Consider the following 21,763-nt stretch of genomic DNA (forward strand, 5'->3'; position numbering starts at 1 on the left):
GGATAAAAGTGAAAGCCCTCCCCTCCTGAATATTCAAACCCTCCAAAACCTATCTAATCCAGCATTTCTAACCTGACCTAATACTGCCAAAATCAGCCAAGTGCTCCAGAGGGTCTACTCCTCAACCCCATCACTGAGAAACGCAGTGAAAGTACCTGACTCTGCACCTTCGCTCTTGCCTGTGTCTGATTTTGAATATCCACCCTCTTCCTTCTCTGCAGGTTTTCCTCACAGTTCAAAGTCCAGGAAAACCCCTATCCCTACAGATCGTCTACCCCGACCATTTTCCACCTCTTGATTCTAATACTAAGCTAGTGCAACTATCCAAAAATACAGTAACACAATATGCTGAACTTCATCAAAACACACCCTGAATGTACCTTAATAGACGTCTATCTACATCAAATACTCCACGTAACATTTTTCTATGCACATAAGCTGGTTTATATAAGCCAGAGTTATTTTAAATTCTCCAGCCTAGTTTTCCAAACTGCAAAAAGAGAAATCCAAGTTTCACTTCTGTAAGTGTAAACTCCAGTTCCTTATGTCACAAGAGGGACACAGGTCATCAAAACTTAGGCAATCGATGCTGCCCTTTCAGTCAGTTCGCCAGACCTAATAAAACTCAGGGTTCTCCTTATTAGAAATTGTCAGTTAAGTAAAAACTGCAGCTCAATTGGGGGGAAAGGGGTAGAGCAATATTTACTGCCATGGGCTGGCACTGTACTACACGCTTAACACACGTTCTCACTGTACACACACAGACCTGGGAAGTACACAGTTCCCCCCATTTTTAAAATAAGAAAACTGAAGCTTAGAGAGGCGAAGTCATGTGCACAGCAAACAGGTAAGCAAGGAATGCTGATTCCACATTCTGTCCCTTTCCACTACAACAGGCTGCCTGTCCATAACAAAGGATGAACCCACAGTGAAAACACACTCTGTACAACCATCCTATAGCCAGGATGCTCTGGCAAACAAAAACGTGAATTCGGTCAGAAAGGGACACATGCGATTTCGGAGGAATCGGGTTTTTTCTTAGCTTGCATTTAATTACTTAAATTACTTAATTACGTAAAACTAGATTGTGCATTACAACATTGGGCAACAACTAAAACTAGATGCTCCCTCAAGAGTTGTGAGAAGTTCCCGGGTCAACACTGACCGGCCTGGAAAATACAGTTTGAATACAGTAACATGCACAGCTATATAAAATACTGACGTTTCAAACACGGACCGACCCAGAAAAGTGGGAAAGTTTTGAAATGACTGGGAACTAAATCACGTGGAGAGTTACTGAATGGACGGATCTGCAACCGCCAGAAGCAACCAAAATAATCACTTGCAGATGGTTTTTAGAAGAAATTCCTCCCAACGCTCCCTCCAAAGCGGCATCGCGCAGGCAGCACTTCACCCGTCTCTGCAATGAGTCAACTCCTGGACGGGAGAGGTCCCCGCGAGTTTCCACACCCGCGCGAACAAAGGGGCGGGCGGCGGCGCGGCTGCCCGGAGTGACAAGAGGCTGCAAGTCGCCCCCGAGCGCCCCCGCGCCCGCCGGCCAGCCCCCCAAGCGTGGGCAGCGCCCCCCGGGACCCGGGTCTCCGACCAAGGGCCGGGCCCAGGGGATCGCCTAGAAAAACCGCCACCCTGATCTCTCGAGGCCCCAAGTAGGGAAAACCGCGACCGCTCTCCCGAAAGGGCCACGAGGGAGGCCAAGAGCCTGCCCCGGCTCGGAGAAAGGCCGCTCGGCCCCGGCGAGGGGCGGCCAGCAGCCCGGGCAGGCGGGCGGGGCAGCGGGGCTCTCCTCCCGCCCCGCGCCCCGCGCCGCCGCCCCGACCCGGCCGCGTCGCTCGCTCCCCGCACCTGCCCCGGTCCCGCCGGGGCCCCCCTCGGCCCCGTCCCTCGGGCGGCGGGCCCAGGCCGGCCTCAGCAAGGATACGAAGTACACCGAGAGGAAGATGAGCGCGCAGCAGTCGAGGAGAGAGAAGACAAACACCACCACCTCCATCCTCCTCCTCCTCCTTCGCCGCCGCCGCTTCTTCCGTAAAACCGGCTGGCGCACCCCGACCCGCCCTGATAGGCCCTGGTCCCAGCTTACTGGGGCGCGTCGTCCACGCCGCCGAGGCGCGGCATGTCGGGAGTTGTGGTCCACTTTAAAAAGTCTAAAGCCATAATTCTGATGCATGCTGGGAAATGTAGTTCATTAGTACGAATACCCATCAAAGAGGTGGACCGGGCCTCTACCCTAAATTTGATTATTTCCGGAAGTTGTGACAAGCAGTTAGTCAATGCGTATTTACTGAACGCTTGTAATTTGTAGGAAAAAAGGTAGAATTTCTTTGTCATGTGCGAAATTTTCTTTTGATTCTGCAGTGGACACACTGGATCCTCTGACTTGGGGTAAGAGATTTTCATCTCAAGGCACAAATCTAATCTCGAGACTCCTGGCTTGACAGCTGAGACTTCTTCCTGATCTCAGTTACTCCGGAGATTTCACAATCCCTTGTTTCTTCTCTGTTACAGGAATGTTTCTCTCCACTCTAGATTTTAAGATCTTTGACAATTGAATATGTTGTCTTACTCACGCATTAATTTAACAAATATTTTCTGACTCCACCCCTACTATGTGCCAAGAACTGCTCTAGACTCCAGAGATACAGAAATGAACAAGGCAGACAAGGTGCTGTTCTCATCTGGTGAGGAGGAACCAGCAATAAAGTAGCAACTAAATACGGAAAAAGATTTCAAAGGGTTATAAACTCTATGAGCGAAGTATAGCAAAATCATACATTCATTCAACCAATATTTTCTGAACAGCTAGTATATGCCAGGTACGGGACCTTAAGGATACATGAGGAATAAGAGAGAAAAAGTCCCTACATTCCCGCAGTGTGTGAACTTAAATACTACGCCACCGGCTGGCCCAAAAATATTTACATTTTAAAAGAGAATGAAACTGGACCACTATTTTACACCATAAACAAAAATTAAGTCAAAATGGATTAAAAACTTGAACGTAAGACCTGAAACCATAAAACTTCTAGAAGAAAACATAGGCAGTAAGCTCCTTTACGTAAGTCTTGGTGATGGTTTTTCAAATGACACCAAAAGCAAAAGCAACAACAGCAAAAATAAACAAGTGGGACTACATTAAACCAAAAGGCTTCTGCACAGCAAAGGAAACCACCACCAAAACAAAAAGACAACCAATTTGCAAAATAGGCAAATAATTGCAAATCATATATCTGATAAGGGGCTAATATCCAAAGTATATAAAGAACCCATAGTATTTAACAGCAAAAAACCAAACAATCCAATTAAAAAATGGGAAGAAGACCTGAATAGACATTTTTCCAAAGAAGACATACAGATGGCGAACAGGTACATGAAAAGATGCTCAACGTCACTAATCATCAGAGAAATGCAAACCAAAACCACAATGAGATACCACCTCACACCCGTTACAATGGCTATCATCAAAAAGACAAGTGTTGGAAAGGATATGGAGAAAAGGAAACCCTTGTGCACTATTGGTGGGAATGTAAATTGGTGCAGCCACTGTGGAAAACAGTTTGGGGATTCCTCAAAAAATTAAAAATAGGGGCTGGGCCAGTGGCCTAGTGGTTAAGTTTGCACACTCTGCTTTGGCAGCCTGGGGGTTTGCAGATTCGGATTCCGTGTGTGGACCTAGCATCGTTTGTCAAGCCGTGCTTTGGCGGCATCCCACATAAAAAAATTTGAGGGAGACTGGCCAGATGTTAGCTCAGCAACAATTGTCCTCAAGCAAAAAGAGGAAGTTTGGCAACAGATGTTAGCTCAGGGCTGATCATCCTCACACACACACACACACACACACACACACACACACACACAATTAAAAAGAAAACTACCATATGATCAAGCAAGCCCACTTCTGGGTATTTATCTGAAGAAAATGAAAACACTAACTCAAAAAGATATATGCACACCCCATGTTCATTGCAGCATTATTTTCAATAGCCAACGTAAAGAAACAACCTAAGTGGCCATCGATGTATGAATGGATAAAGAAATTGTGGTATATACGGTCGGCCCTCCATATCTGTGGGCTCTGCATCCACTGAGCCAACCAACCATGGATCGAAAGGCCTGCAATGGTTGGTCCATACTGAATATGTACAGACATTTTTTTGTCATTATTCCCTAAACAATACAGTAAAACAACTATTTACATAGCATTTACATTTTATTAGGCAATCTAGAGATAATTTAAAGCACAGGGGAGGATGTTTGTAAATTATATGTAAATACTATATCATTTTATATAGTGGACTTGAGCATTCACAGATTTTGGTATCCACAGGGGGCCCTGGAACCAGTCCCCCGTGGATACCAAGGGTTGACTGTACATGCATCGCTTAACGAGGATAAGTTCTGAGAAATGCATCTTAGGGGATTTCATCATTGTTCAAACATCATAGAGTGTACTTATATAAACTTAGATGATATAGCCTACTACATACCTAGGCTATATGGTACTGATCTTATGGGACCAGTGTCGTACATGTGGTCCATCATTGACTGAAATGTTATTATGCATGCATGACTGTATATACAATAGAATAATATTCAGCCATAAAAAAGAATGAAATCTTGCCATTTCCAACAACATGGTTGGATCCCAAGGGCATTATGCTAAGTGAAACGTCAGACAGAGAAAGATAAATATCATATGATCTCTGTTATATGTGGAATCTAAAAAAAAAACCAAACAAGCTTACAGATTCAGAAAACAGATTGGTGGGTGTAAGAAGGGGGTGGGTGGGAGAAATGGGTGAACTGTTTCTGTTTCTTTTTGTTTGTTTGTTTAAATAAATTGAATAAAAGAATAAATAAGTAAATCCAGAAAAGAAAGGAAAATGAAAATATCCTTCTGTTTGGTACACTAAATGTATGAAAGGGGGATGAGTTTGTCTGCAAGGAGACCGCTTAGGAGAGAAGAGGATGAACAGGGGAATTAGTATGAAGGCAAAACCAACTGGGTTTGCCTGACATTGCACATAGGCTTATAGGATCATAAAGGGTTCATAGGTTAAAGCTGGAGAATTAATAGATTATTTATAAACCAGCCATCATTACACTCCCTCTGCACCTTGTACACACCTCTATCAGAGCACTCATAACATTAACTGTCCTTCCTTACGTGCCTAGCCAGTCATGCCCTAGATTATAACAAAAGTAACAGATTTTATTAGTTTTGTACCCCCAGTACCTTTTTTTTTTCCACTCAAAGTTGTTCTTTTTTTTTTCACTTAAAGACTGGTGCCTGAGCTAACATCTGTTGCCAATCTTCTCCTTTTTCTTTTCTTCTTCTTCTCCCCAAAGCCCCCCAGCACATAGCTGTATATTCTAGTTGTAGATCCTTCTGGTTGTGCATACCCTCAGTATCTTCTATCCTGTAAATCACTGGTGTTTAATGTTTACCAAATGAATGACCCATACTGACTACAAGGGGAGATTTTATTAAAATGAGTCCAGATTTTATTAAAAACATAAACCTCATCTCACACACATTCCCCTCAAGTTGGAACAGAAAACACAGGTTATCCCATATTCTTTATCTGCTGCTTTATCCTGAGTAAAGAAAAAAGCTGGTACCACAATCAAGGGTGAGAATTACCGGTTCTAGTTAAGATAATATTTGTCTCATTCTACTTGAAAATTCAAAACTTGGTTGTGTCGGGGAGGAAGACATTTCCTCTTCCCAAATGGGGGTTCATCTGGCTGGAGAACGAATTAAATTCACATGAGACAGAATAGCAAGAGAAAATTAAACAAAGCTTTATGAGGAACCACGGCCCGGGGCCTTTCTTCCAGAAGGAAGAAAGGGCACCGAAGAAGTGGGGTGCACATAGTGGTTATATACCCCCAAACAGGGTGTTTCACATGTGATTGAAATGTCCCTCCCACAATAGTCACAAGATTGCCCTGTCGGCACAGCTCTTGATGGACACAGCAGGTAATGGTCTGCTATCTCGGTGGGTGTAGCAGGAGGCAAGTCTATTGTCTGGAGCTGGGCGGTCACAGGTGAGCACAGCAATCAGTTCCTTCCCTAAGGAAAGATGCTTAATCCTTAAAGAAATGCCAACATTGGGAGGGGGAGGGAAGTCAGTTACAGGAGGTTACCAGACTAGCACAATAAAATGCAGATTTAAGTCCTTGCCTTTGGTATTGATTAAGAGTTTCTAGAGAGAAGGTCATCTCCTGTCTTCTTCCTGGTACAGAGAGGGAGGCACATTTTACAGATAGAGATTTACCTTACAAATGTAAATGCGTCCTAAGGAAGGGCAAGTTCCATTCCTCAGAGCCTCCTTCCCTGTCCCAGTTTATCAAAAGCAATCAGCCTCAAATAATCCTGATGCCAAAGAGACATATCTTGTGGTGGCCAACCTCAGGTCCCCACAGTTGCAATGTCAAAACTATGGGGAATGCAAAATTTGAGAGAGGGAAATGATCAGCATTACACAACAATAAGTACACTGTGTGTCTATGTGTATGTGTGAGAAAGAGTCATCAAGACTTTTGATTTAAAATATATGTTATATTTTAAAAGTACAGATTGAACTGTTTCAGTTTCCTGTCTGGCATGTAAGGAGCTTCGCAGTTACCAGTGGATCCTAACAAGAAATAAAAAGCCAAACTGAAAAATCAACAGCTCTTCTTAGATCTGTCGAAAATAATCCATAAATGAAAATTTGGGTGAGTTTATTCTGAGCCAAAACGTGAGGACCATGGCCTTGGGCCTTTCTTCCTGAAGGAAGAAAGGGCACCAAAGAAGTGGGTGTACAGAGTAGTTATATACCCTCAAAGACGATGCTCCACATATGATTCAAATGTCCCTCTTAGAATAGTCACGAGACTGCTCTGTCAGCATGGTGATTGATGGACACAGCAGGTAGTGGGTCTACTGTCTCATGGACACGGCAGGGTGGCAGGTCTGTTGTCTCAAGCTGGGTGGTCACAGGTGAGCACAGCAATCAGTTCCTAGCCCAGGGAAAGATGCTTATCCTTAAGGAAATGCCAATGTGGGGGAAGTTGCACCTTTATCTCAAGGCCTTTGTTCTTGCCTTAGGAAATGTTTAAAGCAGAGATACAATGCGTACTCAATGGCCTGTCAGGCCTTTTTGGAAAAACAAAGTCAGGCCGAATTAGGTTTACACCAAATGGCTTCCTCATATACTCCAATATAGTCTGTTGCTTGCCACTTTTATTTGTCAGATCTGTCAGAGAAGTGAGGTCACAGGGCAAACCACTGCCCCTGAAATCACAACGACAGGCTGATACAGAGAATCACAACTTACCAGAGCAGACACACACAGGCAGAAACCTCTGCGGAACCAGTATTGGGATAGGAAAACCTGAACTGTAAGTGACAAAAAGCTAGAGGCTCAGTGCGGATGAGCCTAAATAGGAAAACTCCAGAGAGGGCTCTGCACTTTTGTGAATTTTCCCTCCTGTTGGTCTACTGGGTTTTCTTGGTGAAGATCAAAGAAAACTTTTCTTGTGCTTCCTGCAGGGCGAGGTGAAAAATGCCCATTTGGAAAAGACCAGAGCATTCTGTTCTTCATAAAAAGACCTGCCCTCAGAAGAAATGATTTTATCAGAGCCTGTCTTTTTGAGGTTTCATCAGATTCCAAATGACCTGGGGGAAAGGAAATACTCAACTCCAGGCCCCTCAGTCATCTGTCCCATAGGGGTTGGTTAGAGGTACTTGTGAAGCTCACAGCCCAGGGGCACAGGCTCGCTAAAAAAAAGACTTAATCATAGGACTATAGAGCTATCCTTCTCCCAACCTCTCACCACCACATTGCTAAAAGCCTATTCCTTGGAGTTCCTTTCACCCAGGACATCATGTTCAGCTTTCAACAAAAAAATTACAAGGCATAATAAAAGGCAAAAAAAACCCACACCACAGTCTGAAGAGACAGAGCAAGCACCAGATCCAGACTCAGATATGGCAGAGATGTTAGAACTATCAGATCATGAATTTAAAACAATTATGATTAATATGCTAAGGGCTCTACTGGAAAAAGTGTAGACAACCTGCAAGAACAGATGGATAATGTAGGCAAAGAAATGGAAATTCTAAGGAAGAATCAAAAAGAAATGCTGGAGATCAAAAACACTGCAACAGAAATGAAGAACGCCTTTCACAGGCTCATCAGTACAGTTGACATGGCTGAGAAAAGAATCTCTCAGCTTGAGACTATGTCAATAGAAACTTCCAAAACTAAAACGCAAAGAGAAAAAAGACTGAAAAAAAACAATGGAACAGAATATTCAAGCATTGTGGGACAACTACGAAAGGTGTAACATATGCATAATGGGAACACCAGAAGGAGAAGAAAGAGAGAAACAAACAAGAAATACTTAAAGCAATAGTGACTGAGAATTTCCCCCAAATTAATATCAGACATCAAACCACAAATCCAGGAAGCTCAGATAACACTAGGCAGGATAAATGCCAAAACCGACACATAGGTATAACATATGAAAACTTCAGAAAATCAAACATTAGAAAAAATATACTGGAAGAAGCCAGAGGAAAACAATACCTTACCTACAAAGGAAAAATGATAAGAATTACATCTGACTTCTCAGAAACCAGGCAAGCAAGAAGAGAGTGGAATGAAACAGTTAAAGGGTGAGAGCAAAAAAAAGACACCAACCTAGAATTCTGTGTCCTGAAAAATTATCCTTCAGAAGTGAAGGAGAAATAAAGACTTTCCCAGACAAACAAAAATAGAGAATTTGTTGCCAGTAGAACCGCCTTGCAAGAAATGTTAAAAGAAGTTCTTCAGAGAGAAGGAAATTGATAGAAGTCAGAAACTTGAATCTATATAAAAAAGAAAGAGCTTTAGAGAAGGAATAAGTGAAGATAAATAAAAACTTTTATTTTTCTTATTCTTAGTTGATCTAACAGATCAACTTATATATATGGATATACACACACACGCACATACATACATGCATATGTATAAGTGAAATGAGTGACAGCAATGACACAAAGGATAGGAAGGAGGAATTAGGAATATTTTGTTACTATAAGGTACTTGCCTTAGCCACAAAGTGGCATAGTGTTATTTGAAAGTGGATTTGTATTAATTGTAAATGTATATTGCAAACTCTAGGGCAACTGCTAAAAAAAAGTAAAAAAAGAAATATAATTGATATGCTAAGAAAGAAGAGAAAATGGAATCATATAAAATGTTCAGTTAAAACCCCAAATGGCAGAAAAAGAGTGAAAGACAAAACTGGAAACAAAAAATAAGGCAACAAATAGAAAACAGTACAAATATGGTAGATGTTAGTCCAACTATATCAATAATTGCTTTGTGTCAATGATCTAAATACACAAATTAAAAGACAGAGATTATCACAGCGGATTAAAAATCAAGACCCAACTGTATGTTGTCTACAAGAAACCCACTTTAAATATAAAGACATATATAGATTACAAGTAAAGGGATGGTTCCTATGAGAGTAGAGCTTTAATATTCTCACTATAACAACAACAAAATAGTAATTATGTCAAGTAAAGGACGTGTTAATTAACCTTATTGCAGTAAACAGTTTGCATCAAATCATCACATTGTACACTTTAAATTTACACAATGTTATATGTCAATTATATCTCAATAAAGCTGCAGAAAAAAAAAGTAAAGAGAGGTGAATAAAAATATACCATGCTAACACTAATCAAAAAAAAAGCAGGAGAAGCTATATTAATTTTAGACAGAGCAGACTTCAGAGCAAGAAAAATTATCAAGGATAAGGAGAAGCATTGCATAATGATAAAAGTTCATTTCTCCAAGAAGACACAACAATCCTTAATGTGTATGTGCCTAACAACAGAGCAATCAAAATGAGACAAAAATTGACAGAACAGCAAGGAGAAATAAATGAATCCATTATTATAGTTGGAGACCTCAACAATTCTCACACAGAAAAGGACAGATACAACAGGCAGACAATCAATAAGGACACAGCTGAACTGAACATCATCATCAATCAACTGGATATGATTCACATCTATAGACTACTTCACCCAACAGCAGAATACACACTCTTCTCAAATTGAACTGTTTCCTCACTTGTCAGGTGACTTCCTTCAGTAGATTCCAGAGAAAAGATACATGGATGTAACTTTTTGAGACTGAGAGTGTCTGAGATTAGCTTTGTTCTACCCCTACCTTGACTGATAGTTTGAATTGCTATAGAATTATAGGTTGAAAATTATTTTCCAGAATAATTTTGACAGCATTGCACCACTGTCTTCTTGCTTGCATTAGTGCATGAGTTGAAAATGTTGTGCCATTCTAAAATTCTTGATCCTACGGATGTATCCTATTTGTTTTCTCTGGAAGATTTAGGATCTTCCCTTATCCTTGACATTCTGACATTTCATGACAACACGTCTTCATTGTGCTAGGCACTCAGTGGTCTCATTCAATATGGAAACTCATGCCTTACAGTTCTGGTAAGTTTTCAAGGGTTGCTTCTTTATTTTTTTTACTTCTGTTTTCTCCCTTCTCACTTCATAAAACTTCTTTTAGTTATACATTAGTACCTCCTAGATTGAGAATATTTCCTGTCTTGTTTTGATCCTTATGTATTTATTTTTTACCTTCTATGAGAATTTCTCAGCTTTACCTTACAAACCTTCTAATGAGGCTTATTTACTATCATCTTTTTAATTTATAAGAGATCCTTTTTGTTCTCTGATTGTTCTTTTTTATAGCTTCCTCTTATTATTTCAGTGATACAGTATCTTCTCATTTCTATGATGATACAAATTTTGGTATACTTGAAATATCCTTCTGCTCTGTGCATTGTCTCTCTTTCCTCTAATTTACTTTTTTCCATTTCTTTGCTTTGGTCTGTATTTCATGTTGGAGATTACCTGCAAATAAACTTGGATCCTTGACAGTCTGTTCATATGTTAAATGAAAACATATTAAAAGGGTGATTGGGAGTTCCATACGGATGGGAAGGGCTGATTGATTAGTGGGTTTCATTGTGTGTTGGTCAGTAGTGACCTAGTAGATCAGTGGCTGACCTTTGCCTCCTCAAAGGTGGCACTTTTCCCTAGGACCCTTCAGTTACTCCAGAAAAGAATCCAGCTCTTATCTGAAACAGTCTAAGCCAGGCTGCCAGTGTTCTGAGAGACAAATAGGAAAATGGAGCTGGGGTTTCATTTGAAGACTATCACTTGATAGTCCTGTTTTCGGTGTTATGCCTCCTTTCTGTTCTTTGCTATATCTAGTAAGTAAAATAAGAGGAAAAAATTGCACATGGGCATCATGGCAGAGTGAGCTCTTCCCTCAGACTCTCCCTTCTAAAATACAAATAGAGGGACATTCAAACACCAACAGAGGACACACACACAACACAGGAGACATCTGGGAGACCCACACAGCCATATGCCTGTAGGTGCTGGTGAGGCTGGATCCTCCGGAGGAAGGTGAGGCTGCTCAGCATGAACTCTGTGGAGAGAGAAGATTTATGGCTAGAGGAAGGGCACAGTTCCCACCTGGAGTTCCAGCCTCATGCTCCAGCCCCATGTTCACCAGGAGAGCAGCATGGTAAGAGAGGGGCAGGCTAGATGAGCAGCTCAGCTGGGGAGAGGCGCTGTGTTCCTGCCTGGCACTCCAGCCCCACATTCACGGGGAGAGCAGCATGGTGAGAGAGGGGTTGGCTAGAGGAGCAGCTCAGCTGGGGAGAGGGTTCTGGTCCTGCCCAATGCTCTGGCCCTGTGCTCCAGCCACATGATCACAAGGAGCACTGCACACAGAGAGAAGCAGTGGCAGGTGGAGCCCTGTGAGCATGCAGAGAGAGGCATCATTTTGGGGAGGCAGGCAGGTATAAGAAAGTGCTCCTTACCCTGCCTGGCACTCCAGTCCTGCCATCACCCAGAGCTCTGCACAGAGTGAGAAGCGGAGGCTGAGGGAAGCACAGGAAAACGAGAGCACCCCTCCTCCTGCACACAGTGCTCCAGATCTGCCATTGGCCAGAGCATCACACAGTGAGAAAAGCAGCCAGTGGCTAGAGCTGGGGATCCCCAGATCATGCTGGACCCAGAATACACAGCGCATGATCCTCACCCAGTGGAAGCACATGGCAGCAGCATCCAGATAATAACACCATGCAGAGGCAAAAACCCACACCATCAAGCAATATGAGAAAGTATATTAAATCTCCAGACCAGAAGGAATATGACAAGTACCCAGAAGACAACCCTGAAGACACAGAAATTCATAACCTAAATGACAAAGAATTCAAAATAGCTATCATGAGAAAACTCAACAAATTACAAGAAAATACAGAAAGACAAATTAATGAATTCAGGAGCTTGTTCACAAAAGAGATTGAAACTTTAAAGAAGAACCAATCAGCGTTGTTGGACATGAAAAACACAACGGATGAGATAAAGAAAAATCTGGGCTCCCTAAACAACAAAACTAACAATATGGAAGACTGAATTAACAATTTAGAAGACAATACTATAGAAATGCTTCAGAGGGAGGATAAGAGAGAACTAAGACTAAAAAGAAATGAAGAGGCTCTCAGAGAAATATCTGACTCAATTAGGAAATGCAACATTTCCTAATTACATATAAACTATATATTTATATATATATATAAACAATTATAGGTATTCCAGAGGGGAAAGAAAAGGTGAATGGAGCAGAAAGCTTGTTGAAAGAAATAATAGCGGAGAATTTCCCAAACCTGGGAAAGGAGATGGAAATCCACGTAAAAGAGGCTACCACAACTCCCAACTACATTAATGTAAAAAGACCTCCTGCAAGGCATATAGTAGTAAAGCTGGCAAAATTCAATGACAGAAAAAATATTAAGGGCAGCAAGGCAGAAGAAAACAACTTACAGAGGAACCCCTATCAAGCTTTCAGTGGATTTCTCAGCAGAAACCTTACAGGCTAGGAGAGAGTGGAATGATACAGTCAAAATCCTGAAAGACAAAATCTTCCAGCCAAGAATTCTCTATCCAGTAAAAATCTCCTTCAGATATGACAGAGAAATAAAAACTTTCCCAGATAAACAAAAGCTAAGGGAGTTCATAACCACAAGACCTCCACTACAAGAAACCCTCAAGAAGGCTCTCATGAAAGAAAGAAAGGAAAAAGAAGAAAACAGGAAAAGGGCTACAAAGCCCTGAGCAAGGAGATGAATAGGTATGCCACAGTCAGAAATTGGCAGCTCTCTTTCAGATCAGGTTGGTAAACACTTAATTCTTACATCAAGGATAAAGAAAAGGAAAACATCAAAATAAAAATTATATCATCACCTTAACCACAAACTAACAACACAAGATGGAATAAGATATGACAAGAATAAATTAGAAGGGGAAGAGGAAAGGGACAGAATCAGTACAGTCTAAGGAAATAAGAGGCAATCAGAGAATGGACTATCTCATCTTCAAGACTTTTTATATGAACCTAATGGTAACCACTAAACAAATAATTAGAACAGAGACACATATGACAAACAAGGAGAAAATGAAGAAAACCAACATAGAAAACTGTCTAATCAAATTGGTAGCCTGATATACTTGGGACAAGAAACAAAGGATATGCCGAAGAACTAGAAAATGTGCAATAAGATGACAGTATTAAGCCCTCATACATCACTCTAAATGTAAATGGACTGAATTCTCCAAGCAAAAGACACAGACTGGCTGGATGGATTAAAGAATAAGACCCAACAATATGCTGCCTTCAGGAAAAACATCTCAGCTCTAAAGACAAACATCGGCTCAGAGTGAAGGGATGGAAGACAATACTCCAAGCTAAGGGCAAACAAAAGAAAGCAGGTGTTGCCATACTTATATCAGACAAAGTAGACTTCAAGATAAAACAGGTAAAGAGAGACAAAGAGGGGCAATATTTAGTGATAAATGGGACTCTCCAGCAAGAAGACATAACACTTATAAATATATATGTGCCCAACACAGGAGCACCAAAGTACATAAAGCAACTATTAACAAGCCTAAAAGGAGATATTACCAATGATACAATAATAGTAGGGGACCTCAACACCCCACTTACTTCAATGGATAGATCAACCAGACAAAAAGTCAACAAGGAGATAATGGAATTAAATGAAAAACTAGACCAGATGAACTTAAAAGATATAGAGTACTCCATCCAAAAACAGCAGAGTATACATTCTTCTCAAGTGTGCATGGAACATTCTCAAGGATAGACCACATATTGGGAAACAAGGCAAACCTGAATAAATTTAAGAAGACTGAAATCATATCTATTATCTTCTCTGACCATAATGCCATGAAAATAGAAATCAATTACAATAAAAAAGCAGGGAAAGGAACAAAAATGTGGAGACTACACAACGTGCTACTGAACAACCAATGGGTTGTTGAAGAAATAAAAGGAGAAATCAAAAAATATTTGGAGACAAATGAGAATGAAAACACACTGTACCAACTCATAGGGGATGTAGCAAAAGCAGTCCTAAGAGGGCAATTTATAGCAATACAGGCCCATGTTAACAAACAATAAAAAGTTCAAATAAACAATCTTAAACTACACCTAACAGAATTAGAAAAAGAAGAACAAAGCCCAGACTCAGTAGAAGGAGGGAAATAATAAAAATTAGAGCAGAAATAAATGAAATTTAAACAAAAAAGACTGTAAAAAGGATCAATGAAACAAGGAGCTGATTCTTTGAGAAGATAAACTAAATTGACAAACCCTTGGCCAGACTCACTAAGAAAAAAAGAGAGAAGGCTCAAATAAATAAAATTAGAAATGAAATAGGAGAAATTACAATGGATATCACTGAAATACAAAAGATTATAAGAGAATATTATGAAAAACTATATGCCAACAAACTGGACAATCTAGAAGAAATGGATAGACTCTTAGACTCTTACAACCTCCCAAGACTTAATGAAGAAGAAATAGAGAATCTAAATAGACCAGTCACAAGTAAAGATATTGAAACAGTTATCAAAAACCTCCCCAAAAATAAAAGTCCAGGACCAGATGGCTTCTCAGGAGAATTCTACTAAACAGTCAAAGAAGATTTATTACCCATTCTTTTCAAACTATTCCAAAAAATTGACGAAGATGGAAAAAGTCCTAACACATTCTACGAGGCCAACATCACCCTGATACCAAATCCAGATAAGGACAACACAAAGAAGGAAAACTACAGGCCAATATCACTGATGAACATAGACGCAAAAATACTGAACAAAATATTGGCAACCTGAATACAGCAATACATTAAAAAGATCATACACCAATACCAAGCAAGATTCATACCAGGGACACAATGATGGTTCAACGTCCACAAATCCATCAAAGTTATTCACCACAATAACAAAATTAGGACAAAAACCCATGTGATAATCTCCATAGATGCAGAGAAGGCATTTGACAAGATCCAACATCCATTCATGATAAAAACTCTCAATAAAATGGGTATAGAAGGAAAGTATCTCAACATGATAAAGGCCATATATGACAAACCCATAGCCAACATCATACTCAGTGGGGAAAAACTGAAAGCCATCCCTCTGAGAACAGGAATAAGATAAGGGTGCCAACTCTCACCACTCTTATTCAACATAGTACTAGAGGTTTTGGCCAGAGCAATTAGGCAAGAAAAAGAAATAGGGGCAAGCTCCAGGGCCAAGTGGTTAATTTGCACACTCCGCTTCAGCGGTCCAGGGTTTCACCGGCTTGGATACTGGGTGTGGACATGGCACTCCTCATTAGGCCATGCTGAGGCAGTGTCCTACATGCCACAACTAGAAGGACCCACAACTAAAATATACAACTATGTACTGGGGGGATTTGGCGAGAAAAAGCAGAAAAAAAGAAAAAACAATAAAAGGAATCCAATAAGCACTGAAGAAGTGAGACTCTCGCTGTTTGCAGATGACATGATTTTATACATAGTAAACCCTAAAGAATCCATTGGAAAACTATTAGAAATAATCAACAACTACAGCAAAGTTGCAGGGTACAAAGTCAACTTACAAAAATCAGTAGCATTTCTATACTCAAATAACTAACAGAACAAGAACTCAAGAATACAATTCCAGGGGCTGGCCCCGTGGCCAAGTGGTTAAGTTCGCGTGCTCCGCTGCAGGTGGCCCAGTGTTTCATTGGTTCGAATCCTGCGCGCGGACATGGCGCTGCTCATCGAGCCATGCTGAGGCAGCGTCCCACATACCACAACTAGAAGGACCCACAAAGAAGAATATACAGCTATGTACTGGGGGGCTTTGGGGAGAAAAAGGAAAAAAAATCTTTAAAAAAAAAAAGAATACAATTCCATTTACAATCACAACAAAAAGAATAAAATACCTAGGAATAAATTTAACCAAGGAGGTGAAAGACCTGTACATAGAAAACTATAAGACATTAATGAAAGAAATCAATGATGACATAAAGAAATGAAAAGATATTCCATGCACATGGATTGGAAGAATCAACATAGTTAAATGTCCATACTACCTAAAGCAATCTACAGATTCAATGCAATCCCAGTCAGAATCCCAATGACATTCTTCACAGAAATAGAACAAAGAATCCTAAAATTCATCTGAGGCAAAAAAGATCCTGAATAGGCAAAGAAAGACTGAAAAACAAGAACAAAGCTGGTGGCATTGCAGTCCCTGACTTCAAAATATATTACAAAGCTATAGTAATCAAAACAGCATGGCGCTGGTACAAGAACAGACGCACAGATCAATGGAACAGGATTGAAAGACCAGAAATAAAACCACAGATCTATGGACAGCTAAGCTTTAACAAAGGAGTCAAGAACATATATTGGAGTAAGGAAAGCCTCTTTAATAAATGGTACTGGGAAAATGGGACAGCCACATGCAAAAGAATGAAAGTAGACCATTATCTTTCCCCATGCACAGAAATAGACTCAAAATGGACCAAAGACTTGAAGGTAAGACCTGAAACCATAAAACTTCTGGAAGAGAATATAGGCAGTACACTCTTTTATATCACCCTTAAAAGGATCTTTTCAAATACCCTATCTACTCAGACAAGGGAAACAAAAGAAAAAATAAACAAGTGGGACGTCATCAGACTAAAGAGCTTCTGCAAGGCAAAGGAAACCAAGGTCAAAATGAAAAAACAACCCACCAACTGGGAGAAAATATTTGTAGATCATATATCTGATAAGGGGTTAATCTCCATAATATATAAAGAGCTCACAGAAATGAACTACAAAAAAACAAACAACTCAATCAAAAAGTGGGAAGAAGACATGGATAGAAATTTTTCCAAAGAAGACATACAGATGGCCAATAGGCATATGAAAAGATGCTCAACATCACTAATCATCAGGGAAATGCAAATCAAACTACACTTAGATACCACCTTACACCCATTAGAATGGCTATAATCACCAAGACAAATAACAACCAATGTTGGAGAGGTTGTGGAGAAACGGGAACCCTCATCCACTGCTGGTGGGAATGCAAACTGGTGCAGCCACAATGGAAAACAGTATGGAGATTCTCAAAAAATTAAAAATGGAAATATCATATGACCCAGCTATCCCACTACTGGGTATTTATCCAAAGAACTTGAAATCAGCAATTCAAAGAGAGTTATGCACCCCTATGTTCATTGAGGCATTATTCACAATATCCAAGACATGGAAACTAACTGAGTGCCCATCGATGGATGATTGGATAAAGAAGATGTGGTATATATACACAATGGAATCTAATCAATCATAAAAAAAGACAAAATTGTCCCATTTGCAACCACATGGATGAAGCTTGAGGGCATAATATTAAGCGAAATAAGCCAAACAGAGAAAGACTAACACCATATGATTTCACTTATATGTGGAATATAAACAAACTTATGGACAAAGAGAATAAATTAGTGGTTACCAGGAGATGGAGGGGTGGAGGGTGGGCATAAGGGGCAAAGGGACATACTTATATGGTGTATGACAAACAATAATGTACAACTGAAATCTCACAATGTTATAAGCCAATATGACCACAGTAAAAAACAATAATAATAAAAATAAATAAATTTTAAAAATTGCACGTGAACTGGAAAGGAGAAAATCAATTTTGTCTGTGTAGACTGTCTTATTAATAAGGTTGGAGGACACAAAGTCAATACACAAAAATCAATTGTATTTTTATACACTACCAATAAACAGTTAAAAATCAAAGTTTTAAAATAACAGTACCACTTACAATATCACCAAAAAGCATAAAATACTTAGGGATAAACCTAATAAAATATCTCCAGGATCTGTATGTGATAACTACAAAACACTGACAGAACAATCAAAGAAGACCTAAATAAATAGAGAGATATACCATGTTCATGGATTAGGAGACTCCATATTGTTAAAATGTCAATTCTTCCAAAACTGTTCTATAGGTTGAAGGCAATCCCAATCAAAATCATAGCAGGATTTCTTGTATAGAAATATCAAGCTTATTCTAAAATTTATATGAAAAGGCAAAGGAATTATAACAGCCAAGACAATCTTAAAAAAGAAAAACAAAGTTGAAGGACTCATACTACCTGATTTGAAGATATACTAAAACCACAGCAATCAAGACACTGTGATATTAATGAAAGTAGAGACACATAGATAAATGGAACAAAGTAACAAGTTCAGAAATAGACCCACACATATATAGTCAATTTATTTATTTTTTGATAAAGGTGCAAAGACAATTCACTGATCTTTTCCAGAACCAATTGTTCTACAAGTATTGGACATCCATATGTAAAAAGTGAATGTTGACCCATAATCCTCACCTTATTCACAAATTAACTCAAAATGGAATCAGACTTAAATGTAAAATTCTAAAAATATAAAGGGAAAAGACTGTGATCAAACTTTTCATTGGTAACTATATGCAGTAAAGCAGGAAAGTAATATTCCCAATATTCGAAGGGAGAAATTCAATCAATACTGACTGAATATTGTGTCAATGAACCACACTGACCTGTCTCCTACCTGGTGCCGAACACAAAGAAATTCCACATAAAATGCAGCATTAAAAAAATAAACACTGAGTTCATTAATTAAAAGGTGGGGTTTCCCCAGTTTCATAAACCCAGATCAGAGTAGAACAGTGAAATGGAGCTGAAAAGCTCATGAGGGAATTGTAACTACATATGGATCACAACCATTGCAAGCTGGGACCTTAATGTCCAAGTAGGGAAGTAGAGACACATAGATAAATGGAACAAAGTAACAAGTTCAGAAATAGACCCAAGACCAAGAAATAGAATCCAAGACCAAAACCTCCTATGCAGGAGAGGTATGGCATAAATTACAGGAATCCTATAGAGCAGCCCCATTTATAAGCAGAGTTTAAGATTAATAGAGAGCTATAATAAGCACACAGAAGTATCAAGGAAGCTTCACTTTGTGTAGAAAAACAGTCCCCCCAAAAAAATCAGAATCTAAAGTCCGGGCCGTGCTTATACACAGGATCTCACTCACGTTCACATTTACACTGCACAGGTGGAATGGGTTTCTAAGATCTGCAATTAATGTCAACAAAACATGTTCTTGAACAAGGGAAACACTGACAGAAGCAAACTACCAATTGAACAAAATAAAGCATAAAGAAAAGAGACTCAGATATCTAAGGTAACACGAAAAAAGATGCACTTAAAAATAGTGGAGAGAGCCAAAAACTGGAAATCACCTAACAATTCTGAATAGGCAAATGGGTAAAAAAATTATGGTGTAACCATTCAATCGAATACTACACAGCAATAAAAACAATGAACTACTGGTATATGCAAACCATGGATAAATTACAAAGACATTATGTTGAACAAAAGTCAGAAACAAAAGAGTATATACTATTTGATTCTATTATATAAAATCTGACTAATTAAAATCTAATATATAGTACCAGAAAGCATATCAGTGGTGGCCTATTTCTAGGGGGTGGTGGATTGGCTGGGAAGTGGCATAAGATAATATTTCAGGGTTGATGGAAATTATCTCTAGCTTTCCATTGCCTGCATGGGTCCATGTGTTGTTAAAAACAATTAAATTGGAGTGACATCAGTGAAGCTGGTGGACTAAGGAACTCCAAAAGTCTCTCCCTCCACAAAAGCAGCAAGTAAATTGGCAAAAACGGTCAGAATCAACTTTATCAGAACTTTGGAAAATAATTGAAAGTTTACAGCACTCACACCTAGGATTAATCAAGGAAAAAGAGCTGAATCTCAACATTTAAGGAAATCTTTGTTGAGTCACAAGCTGATCACTAAGCTAAAGGAACAGAGTCTTCAGTGGCCACACACAACAAAGAATATACTTTTGAGAATTAGTTTAGATAAGTAACAAAACAAGCAAATGACAAATGCAACAAGCAGCAACAATAAAACCTGGGAAGGGAGTTGTCATATTACAACATTCAAAACATCCAGTTTCAACAAGAACAACAGCAAAAATGAGGCATGCACAGAAACAAGAAAGCATGGCCCACACAAAGGATGCAAAGAACTTAATAGAAACTGTCTCTGAGGAAGCCCAGATGCTGGGTTTACTAAATAAAGACTTTAAATCACCTCTTTAAAATATGCTCAAAAGCTAAAGAAAACTATGCATAAAGAACTAAAAGACACTGTGAGAATAATGTCTCACAAAACAGAGAAATTAATAAAGAGATAGAAATTATCAAAAGGAACCAAATAGAAATGAAGTTATTGAAAAGGAAAATGACTGAAATTAAAAAATTCCATAGAGGGTATCAACAGCAGATTTGATCAGGCAGGGAAAGAATCAGCAAACTTGAATATAGGTCAATTGAAATTACCTAGTCTGAAAAGCAGAAAGAAAAAAGAATGAAGAAAAATGGTCAGACTACATGAAACCTGTGAGACACTACCAAAGATAGCAAAATATGTATAATGGGAGTTCCAGAAGAGGAGAGAGAGAAAGGAACAGGAAGAATATTTGAAAACATAATGATCAATAACTTCCCAAATTTGATGAAGACATGAATTGTCACATCCAACAAGCCTGACAAGTCCCAAGTAGCATAAACTCAAAGAGATCCACACCAAGACACATTATAATCAAACCATTTAAAGCCAAAGATGGAATCCTGAAAGCAGCAAGAGAGAAATAATTAGTCATATACAGGAACTCTCAATAAGATTAATAGCTGATTTCTTATTAGAAACTGTGGAGACCAGAAGACTTTGGAATAACATAATCAAAATGCTAAAAAAAGAAAAAAAAGAAAACTCTAAACTAAGAATTCTATATCCAGCAAAACTATCCTTTAAAAGTAAAGGAAATGTAAGACCTACAACTAAAACTTCTGAAGCAAACATAGGAAAGCTTCATGACATTGGATTTGGCAGTGATTTCTTGTACACGACACCAAAAGCTCAGATAACAAAAGCAGAAATAGACAAATGGCACTACATCAAACTTAAAAACTTTTGTGCATCAAAGGAAACAATCAACAGAGTGAAAAGGCAACCTATGGAATTGGAGAAAATATTTGAAATCATATATCTGATAAGGGATTAACATTGAGAATATATAAAGAACTCCTACAACTCAACAACAACAAAAAACCCCAATTACAAAATGGGCAAGGACTCGAATAGACATTTCTTCAAAGAAGATGTACAAATAGCCAACAAGCATCTGAAAGGATGCTCAACATCATTAATCATCAGAGAAG

General features: G+C 39.3%; 1 protein-coding gene across 3 annotated transcripts in view; it reads right to left on the reverse strand.

Moving 5' to 3' along the window:
- CNIH4 (cornichon family member 4) overlaps positions 1 to 21,763 on the reverse strand; it is a 45,605-nt gene that overhangs the window by 17,074 nt on the left and 6,768 nt on the right. Inside the window, exon 1 of one of the 3 annotated variants that reach the window (XM_008528615.2) lies at positions 1,940 to 2,130. The exons of 1 other annotated variant lie outside the window; for it this stretch is intronic. In XM_008528615.2, the coding sequence (XP_008526837.1) occupies positions 1,940 to 2,008 (69 nt within the window). In that variant the 5' untranslated portion in view covers positions 2,009 to 2,130. Of the gene's footprint in view, positions 1 to 1,939; positions 2,131 to 21,763 lie in introns of those variants that run through there. One more of the 3 variants, XM_008528618.2, reaches the window with a different exon arrangement.

This window comes from Equus przewalskii, chromosome 31 (assembly GCF_037783145.1).
Source record: "Equus przewalskii isolate Varuska chromosome 31, EquPr2, whole genome shotgun sequence".
NCBI lineage: Eukaryota > Metazoa > Chordata > Mammalia > Perissodactyla > Equidae > Equus > Equus przewalskii.